The sequence below is a fragment of the Hippocampus comes genome, unplaced genomic scaffold (genome assembly GCF_001891065.2).
Source record: "Hippocampus comes isolate QL1 unplaced genomic scaffold, H_comes_QL1_v1.1 scaffold473, whole genome shotgun sequence".
NCBI lineage: Eukaryota > Metazoa > Chordata > Actinopteri > Syngnathiformes > Syngnathidae > Hippocampus > Hippocampus comes.
In genome coordinates, this window is record NW_017806230.1 from 105,403 (window position 1) to 113,715 (window position 8,313).

Consider the following 8,313-nt stretch of genomic DNA (forward strand, 5'->3'; position numbering starts at 1 on the left):
GGGAGCCTGTGGTGGCAAGGGCCCGGCGCCCCCTGGCCGCGCCGGATGAAAGTGGCAAGCTGCAGACCGGCCGCCTCGGCCGCTTTGTGGAAGCGAAGGATACACTTTAAAAATGCCCGGCGGCGGCTTGTCCTTGGGGAGGTTGCTCAGGAGGAACCTGCAGATGTTGAACAGCGACTCCGGCATCAGGGAACTGAAGGGCTCATCCTGGAGACAAAAAAAAAAGACGGGAAGCAAATGAAAGAGTCTGCTATTCACTACCGCCGAGTTCCAGAAGGTCGCCGAAATAAGGCCGGTGTGAGAAAAGCGCGACAGTATCAACCACTTGGTCAGCCGTGGCTCTTTGCAAAAGACCCTAACCCTATATCTTCTAGCAAGCGAAGCCCCGCCCCTCCTTCTCCGCCACGCGCAGGCACGAATTTGGAGCTATATCTTCTAGCAAGCGAAGCCCCGCCCCTCCTTCTCCGCCACGCGCAGGAACGAATTTGGAGCTTGCAACCGGCCATCGGAGTCGGTTGCGAGCCGGAGTCGGGCCTGGTCCTGCTCTCACCGTGTAGCGCTGAATGGGGTGGTAGACATGGTAGAGCTCTGCAAGCGTCTGGAAATGTTCAAACTTTGTCAGCATTTCATCTCGCTGGTCTTGGTTTTCTGTTGCGGACAAACGCAGCCGTTAAGAGACGGAGCGAGAACGACGAAAGCCGACAAAAGGCGTCCGGACGCGGCGGGCGGGCCTCACCTCTGGCGATGTCCAGACACTGCATGGAGAGCATCCAGTAGTAATAGCCGGCGTCATCGAAGCGCCTCTCCACCACGGCGTTGCGGGTGAGCTGCTCCAGCACTCTGACGGCTTCGTTCTGTCGCCCGGCCTTGTGAAACGCTAGGGAATCGAAGCCGGAGCGTATTGAGCATTCAAGACGCTCCTTTCACCCGCGTCGGAGGAGCGCTTGATGCACGCGCGGGCAAACAGCCCCGATTGTTGTTTGGCGGCAAAGCTCTCCTCTCCTCTCAGCGCTAAAGAATTTGGCAGAGGCCAACGTCAGCATGTGTGCGCTATTGTTAGCGCTGCTATCAGAGTGTAATTAGAAGCAGCTTGACGCGCCGGCAACCCTGCCCGGAAAAACCGCAGCTGGGGGTCCCGATATACTGATGTCGGTTGTTGAACGGGCCGACCGCTTTGGCTGTGCCAGAAACACGCCAACGCGTACTCGACGGGAGGCTACGTAGGCGGCCTCCCTCTCTCTCCGTCCGATCCTACCGTCGGGCTCGTAAGATGACGACTTTTTAGCCTGACCAAAAGGTGCCGTTTTGAATCGGTGAATCAAGACGACGCTGCGTTCTTGAAACGGAGCAACGTTGAAATTGAGATGGCACTCCGGGCGACGCGGATTACCGGGGGTCGTCACAAAATTGAAGAACCCCTCCGAGATCCGGCCACCCATCCGTTTGCCACGGCGCTTCACCCGAACGGGGTGGCGGGGAGTCGCCGGGAGGGCGCACTGAGAGACAAACGACCATTCGCAGCGTCGCCGAGTGGGGACCGATCCCACGCCGCCGGCGAGTCCCGCCAAAAGCTCCTCTGGCCCCAAAGAGCGGCGGCGGGAGCGCGACGCCTCATTGTCACGCACGGACTGTGGCCGGCAGAGGAGCCACGCCTTCGTCCGACCGACAACACCCGGAGAAGTCGGCCGCTTCCGAGGTCCATAGAGATGTTGCGACGTTGGAGAGGCTTGTCGGACCAACGCACCAGGAGGAAAAGCGGCAAACAAAAGCTCAGTTTGATGCGCCGGTGCAAAATGAAGGGCTTCGGTTTGGCTCGGTCGTGCGGAAGGAAACGTAAAACGGCACGCGCAGCCCCTCGAATATGTGCCCAGACAGCAACTTTTTCCGCAGCCAAGAGACGCGACGCGGGCTCAATTACACTGCGTAGGTCAACAACAGGGCCTCACTAAACACACACACACACCAAATGAAGAAGATCCAAAGCGCAGGCCTGCCAGCGGGCTCCCCGCCAATCAGACCCGCTCGGGCATGTACGTGTAACTTCACGCGGAGACGGCGCAGGGAGATTATGAAGCGGAGGAAATATGCCCGCTGAGATCGCAATTGTCAAATCTCTGAGCTGATTACGACGACGGCTCCAGTCGGTAATCATCATCACAGCCGCCCGATGAGCGGTTTACATTCCGCTCGGCTACCGGGCGGCGCCGCTCGCTTCTGCTCGGCTTCAGCAAAGAAGATCGTCTTCTCCGCAGTGGATCGTTGTGCATTTTGAAAGAAAAAAAAAAAAAAAAACCTGTCCAGAGGTGTTGGTGCTTTGTGACTGCCTCTGAGTCAACACGCTCCGTTTCCAGTCAGGCAGCTACGACGGAAAAGTGCAGTTTCAGCTTCCCGCTCGATGCGGGAAGGCGCGCGCTCACCTTTTTGTGCCTCCTCGAAACGGTCGTTCTCAGCCAGCCACTGAGCGTAAGGCACAAAGACGTCGTTTTTGAACTGGGGATGCTTCTCTGCCAGGGAGAAAGCCTGAGAAGACAAAATGGCGGAGGAGACGCCGTCCGTTTTCCCGTATGCTAGCAGGTTTGATCAAAATCAAGGACACGGATCACTTTTTTAACGACATTGTTCATGCCAACAAATTGATGTCATATCAAAAGTGATGCAAGGCAATAAGTTGCACGGTGTTGTGGCGGACGTTTCGTGTTCCGTTTCCGGCGCGGTCACATCCGTACAGCGAGAGAAGAGCAAAGTTGCCTCCCAACTGCCGCCTTCTTACCTCGCCGCTGTTCTTCTCGGCATTGCTTTCATGAAAACGAAGCCCGCGCTCCCGTACTCATTTCCCGCATTTCCACAAGTCACGTGTTGTCTTCGGCCGCGACATCCAAAAGGATTTTAGGGCGGCGTATTGGGAAGCGAGGCGGGGTGCGGGCTCAACACTAACTTTTGGAATCTTTCTTCATTCCGATTCTGAAGTCAAGGAAATCGTGGGAGCAAACGTGCAGAGACAAAAAAGGCTCGTTCGGGGCGATGTGGGAGGCGGCGGCACGTCATTCACCCCAAATGACGAGAGCTGAGAAAAAAGCTTCTGAACCGAGTGAATTCCACGCTCCATTAGACCAAAAGCCCACCCCTCGGGACCACCGGGCCAACGACACGCCGCGCGCAGTTGTCGGCACTCGCTGGCAGCGACGAACGGATGGAAATATTTGGCGAGGAAACGCAAAGCTGTTGGGGCCAAATGGAGATCTGCTGATCCGAGCTCGTGAGTCCAAGCCTGACGTCTGTCAGGTGGAAGGTGAGCAATGAAATCAGGCATCGGCCACCTTTTTGGAGATGCGCGTTTCTCGCCGCCGTGCTGCCACCAAAGGGAGGGCTGCAGCCGACTGAGTGTTTGTGGGGAAACGCAGCCCAACTTTTGGACGCAAGTCAGCCGTGACGCCGCGTGACCCGCAACGCTTCCGTTGATGAGCGTTGAAGCGCGCGTGCGGCGCACGGACAGCGGGAGAGGCGCGAGACCGGCTCGTTTTCGAGAGCAAAATAAAGCACTCGTGAATAGACGACGACCAAATGAATTTTGATCGTCCATACGTCCTCCTGACTCGCCGACTGATTGCGGCGGGCCTGTTGCTCAAATAGGAGCAATTCTGTTTTTGGCAACCCGCGAATATCCCGAAATGAAATGCAAGCCACCTCCCCGCCTCGTCTCAGCACGATGGTGGGCGCTGATTGGAGAATGTCATCGGAAGCCCAGCGGAGCAGCACATTGGGTGCGCGAGAACCTTTTGCGCTTTTCTCATCAGAAGGCGGGCCGGATGATCAACTTGGAAGCATAATTAGGCCCGTGTCATTAAAATTCAGCCTACTTTTCGAGAAGGGCGGCCGGCAGCGGTTTATGCTTTCCGTCGGCGACGGGCTAAAGAGGATCGATGTGCGCAACGATGTGCGGAGCGGGTGAGAAGGAAGGGGCCAGACCTCGTCCCAATGCTGCGTTTCCACGTGGAGCCGCACCAGGGCCCGCAAGTCGCCCATCTTGGAATACGTCTCCGAGGCGTAGCCGTGGTGCTTCAGCTTCTTGAAATAGGAGGCGCATTTTGCCAGCGGTTCCCGTTCGGCCTTGTCCAGCTTACGAGCCAAGTCGATCAGCCTGGAGGAAAGGAGAAAGGACGGGGGCGATGAAAGGAAGTGCAGCGGGATCGCTGGCTGCATTTGCAGCAGCCCGACGGCGGATTAGTCATCGGCGTCACCGAGCGGCCGCAGGCAGCGACGGCAAACAACGGCTCCGTCCCCGAAGGCACCTACATGTCGGCCCAGCCGTGCTCTCCCAAAACGTCGATGGCTTTGAGATTCTCTCCGGCCGAGATGTACATCTCGGCCGCCGCCTGCGGCTCCTTGCTCCACTTGGCCCCGTCCGGCCAGCGGTAATCCATCATTTCCGTGAGCGTCGACGCACGCGTAAACCCACGCTGGATCCCGTCCCACTCAAGACCAGACACGCCAAGGTCGCGTCGGAGACGGGGGACGGTGCGGAGTTCCTCCGGTTGCGGCGTGCGGCCCAACTCCATTTTGTACAGACAGAGAGAGGGCTCCCGGAGGCTGTACATCGGCGATATCAAACGCACGTCACGCAATCTGACACACGAGCGAGTCGGCGGCCTTTCGTCGTCTGCTTGGCACGTGCAAATGATGTGATGATGATCAAAGACTTTGCATGCATGGAAACCAACAAATCAATGTTTTTTTCCAACACCGAGCGACCACCGAGGGATGCGCGGAATACCAGATGCTCCATTTACAACTCTCATGCGTGCCTTCGTCACAACGCGGCTGGATGATTCAACCGCACTTGAATTTGGAGCCAGCCGAGCCTCCTTTCCAGTTGCTCCACAATGCCGCGGCTCAGCCCTTGCCTGGTACTCGTACCAAGAGGGCGCGCATCACTCCTACTCTGGCATCCCTCCACTGGCTCCTTTTTTCGAGTTCTTTTCAACATCCTCTGATTTGTTTTGCAATCTCGAAACGGCCCGCCCCCACCTGAACTCTCGGTCTGCGGACCGGACGCCATGACGGGTCCCGAGAACTAAGCTCCGAGGAGATGGAGCCTTTTTCGTTGCCGCTCCCTCTCTTTGGGATGAACAAAGCCCCCCCTCGCTCGCCATCTTTCAAACTCGCCTCGAGACTCGTTTCTGTTCTTTGACTTTGGACTCAGCACGAGACTCGGTTTTTAGGGGGGGACGGTTTTTGTGCTTTCTACCGTTGTAGGAATGATGTTTTGCTCCACGCGCGGGCGGCACTTTGTCTGCAGCCGAGCTTGTTTCTAAGTGCTCCAGAAATAGAGTTGCAGTTCCTCCGGTTGCGGCGTGCGTCCCAACTCCATTTTGTACAGACAGAGAGAGGGCTCCCGGAGGCTCCCGGAGGCTGTACATAGGCGATATCAAACGCACGTCACGCAATCTGACACACGAGCGAGTCGGCGGCCTTTCGTCGTCTGCTTGGCCCGTGCAAATGGTGTGATGATGATCAAAGACTTTGCATGCACGGAAAGCAACAAATCAATGTTTTTTTTCCAACACCGAGCGACCACCGAGGGATGCGCGGAATACCGGATGCTCCATTTACAACTCTCATGCGTGCCTTCGTCACAACGCGGCTGGATGATTCAACCGCACTTGAATTTGGAGCCAGCCGAGCCTCCTTTCCAGTTGCTCCACAATGCCGCGGCTCAGCCCTTGCCTGGTACTCGTACCAAGAGGGCGCGCATCACTCCTACTCTGGCATCCCTCCACTGGCTCCTTTTTTCGAGTTCTTTTCAACATCCTCTGATTTGTTTTGCAATCTCGAAACGGCCCGCCCCCACCTGAACTCTCGGTCTGCGGACCGGACGCCATGACGGGTCCCGAGAACTAAGCTCCGAGGAGATGGAGCCTTTTGCGTTGCCGCTCCCTCTCTTTGGGATGAACAAAGCCCCCCCTCGCTCGCCATCTTTCAAACTCGCCTCGAGACTCGTTTCTGTTCTTTGACTTTGGACTCAGCACGAGACTCGGTTTTTAGGGGGGGACGGTTTTTGTGCTTTCTACCGTTGTAGGAATGATGTTTTGCTCCACGCGCGGGCGGCACTTTGTCTGCAGCCGAGCTTGTTTCTAAGTGCTCCAGAAATAGAGTTGCGTCGAGAAAGAACGCACACGTAAAAGCACGCCATGTGCTGTTCGCATGATTTGCGCGGGAGGATTTATGAGGAGACGACGGGCCGTAAAAAGAGCTCGAGGGTGGTAAAAAGGCCACATGGGAACATACGACGTGTTGGCGTGAACGCGGTCTCGACGGCTGATCGGATCACCTTGGCGTAGTCGAACATGCGCAGGTCAGTGTACATGCCCAAAGCTTTGGGCTCCTGCCCGGTCCGCTTGTAGAGCTTGGCCGCCTCGTGGAATTTCCCCTGGTAGGCGTAGATGTCGGCCAGGAACAAGTCGTTGTCGTTCTCGCCCCTCTTCTTCCTCGCCTGCCAATCGGACGACACCAACAGTCACAACGGGCAGCTTTGCAGAGACGCGCACGCACACACACTTGAGCTCATTCTTTCAAATCTTTTGTGGGCACGTCCTGACAATTAATGACACCAAGAATTCGACATTCACTGCCGAGTTCGCGCACGTTATGTCGCACAGAATTTGACCGCGGTGTGCTTCTGTCAGCTTTGGCAAAAGCACCAACGATTAAAAAGAGAATGAAAATGAAGATGAGCAAACGAGAGTCTTTTACCTCAATGCTGTCGATGAGCTCCAAGTAGCGAAGGTCTTGTATCCTAATGAAGGCCTGCAACGCAGCGGAGAGATTTTACATGCCGCCTGCCGCGACACACGCACAAAATGGCGGATCAAACGGTCAAAATGGACACGTGGCTTATGTCGGCGGTTCTCAAACGCGGGTCCGGGAATCCGTGGGGCGTCCCTCAGCCGTGACTTGTGGGTGGGCCCGCAAAAATGATTTGCAATAAATGACTACGCGGATTCTTTCTGACGTCGTTCTTGTTGTGCTAAAGGCATCGCTACTTGTGGGGACCTGCGGCACGCAAACAAAGCCAACATACTCAGGATACGATGCCCCCTCGCCAACTTCGCTTTGGGCACATCCAAACGGGCAGCGTGTTTTTGGGCAATGTTCAGCGCCACTGACTCCGCGATTGCCTTCCTGCAAGGCTTTTTTCTGGTCCTCCGGAACACAAAGTGAAAATGAGTCCACCGCTCGTTAGCAGGAATTGAGTCGCTAGTTGCCTTTTATGGTTGAAAACAGTCAATAGAGTGGGGGCGGGGGGGGCAGGGGGTGGAGGGGGGTAATTGCTGAATTTTTGTACACTGACTGTGTTTTAGTAAACCAGCTTCTCTCTGCTCCCAGCCTTGTTCTTTTCGCAAGTCAGTGAGCAAACATGGATAAATAATGAATGGAGCTCCTTTTTTACTATACAGGTCATGCATAACCTTGTTGAAACATTTTAAAAAAGAAAGAATAAAATTCCCCTGGCATTTAGCGGTGCGCTCGGTCCTGATGTTGAATTGGTGTCCGGATTTTACGGGCGTCCTCTCCTGCGAGAGGTCCCGGGACACAAAAAGTTTGAGAACCGCCGGCGGTTCTTCTATCATCTGGACGCTGCGGTAAAATACGACTGCGTTTGTACCGCGGCGCATGAACCCAGTCAAATGTCAACACATCATGCCGAGAGGAGGTAACTTGCCTTCTTGGCAATATCAAAATCAAGGCCCTCCAGAGCTTCGGTGGCCAGATCCCTCCAATCACTGTCCGTCACGCCTAAACAGGCGATTTGGTGGGCCTCCTTAAACAGCTTCCTCTCCAGGTACTGGTACATGGGCGCCGACTGGCGGGAGATTGCGGCAAAGAAAGCAGAAGCAAACGTAAACGCGTGACATTCATGGGGCGGTTGTCATTGGACTCTGCGGGCGTTCCGGCGGCGATGACGTCCCCCGTCATTGTTAAAAAGCACCTCAGAGAGGGATGGGTTTGCTTTTTCGATGCGCTCTCGGCGATCGGCGCCGCGCCGACGCACCCACCTGAGGGACCTCCACGGCAGACATGGAATAGACGTGGAGGCAGAAGATTTTGGAGCCGTTGAAGCCCACCATGAAGCCTTGCATCTTCTGCTGGTGTACGGGGAAGTTGCTGGCCTTGATGTTCAGGTAGCCGTTGCCGGAGAAGCACAGCATGGCCTCGCACTGAGTGTTCCAGGCCACGCTGTTAGCATTTGGCTCCTGGAGGGAAAGCAAAAGAAAGAAAGAAACACATCTGCTCAAAAAGAAAGAGAAGGGGGGG

At 55.9% G+C, this 8,313-nt stretch overlaps 1 protein-coding gene across 1 annotated transcript in view; it reads right to left on the reverse strand.

The window, feature by feature from the left end:
- ift122 (intraflagellar transport 122 homolog (Chlamydomonas)) overlaps nt 1-8,313 on the reverse strand; it is a 21,518-nt gene that overhangs the window by 3,939 nt on the left and 9,266 nt on the right. Inside the window, exons 14-23 of the mRNA XM_019856361.1 lie at nt 8,055-8,252; nt 7,721-7,861; nt 6,751-6,804; nt 6,329-6,490; nt 4,294-4,472; nt 3,967-4,138; nt 2,418-2,520; nt 737-877; nt 551-648; nt 104-207 (exon numbers count right to left, since the gene is read on the reverse strand). Coding sequence (XP_019711920.1) covers nt 104-207; nt 551-648; nt 737-877; nt 2,418-2,520; nt 3,967-4,138; nt 4,294-4,472; nt 6,329-6,490; nt 6,751-6,804; nt 7,721-7,861; nt 8,055-8,252 — 1,352 coding nt within the window. The remainder of the gene's footprint in view (nt 1-103; nt 208-550; nt 649-736; nt 878-2,417; nt 2,521-3,966; nt 4,139-4,293; nt 4,473-6,328; nt 6,491-6,750; nt 6,805-7,720; nt 7,862-8,054; nt 8,253-8,313) is intronic.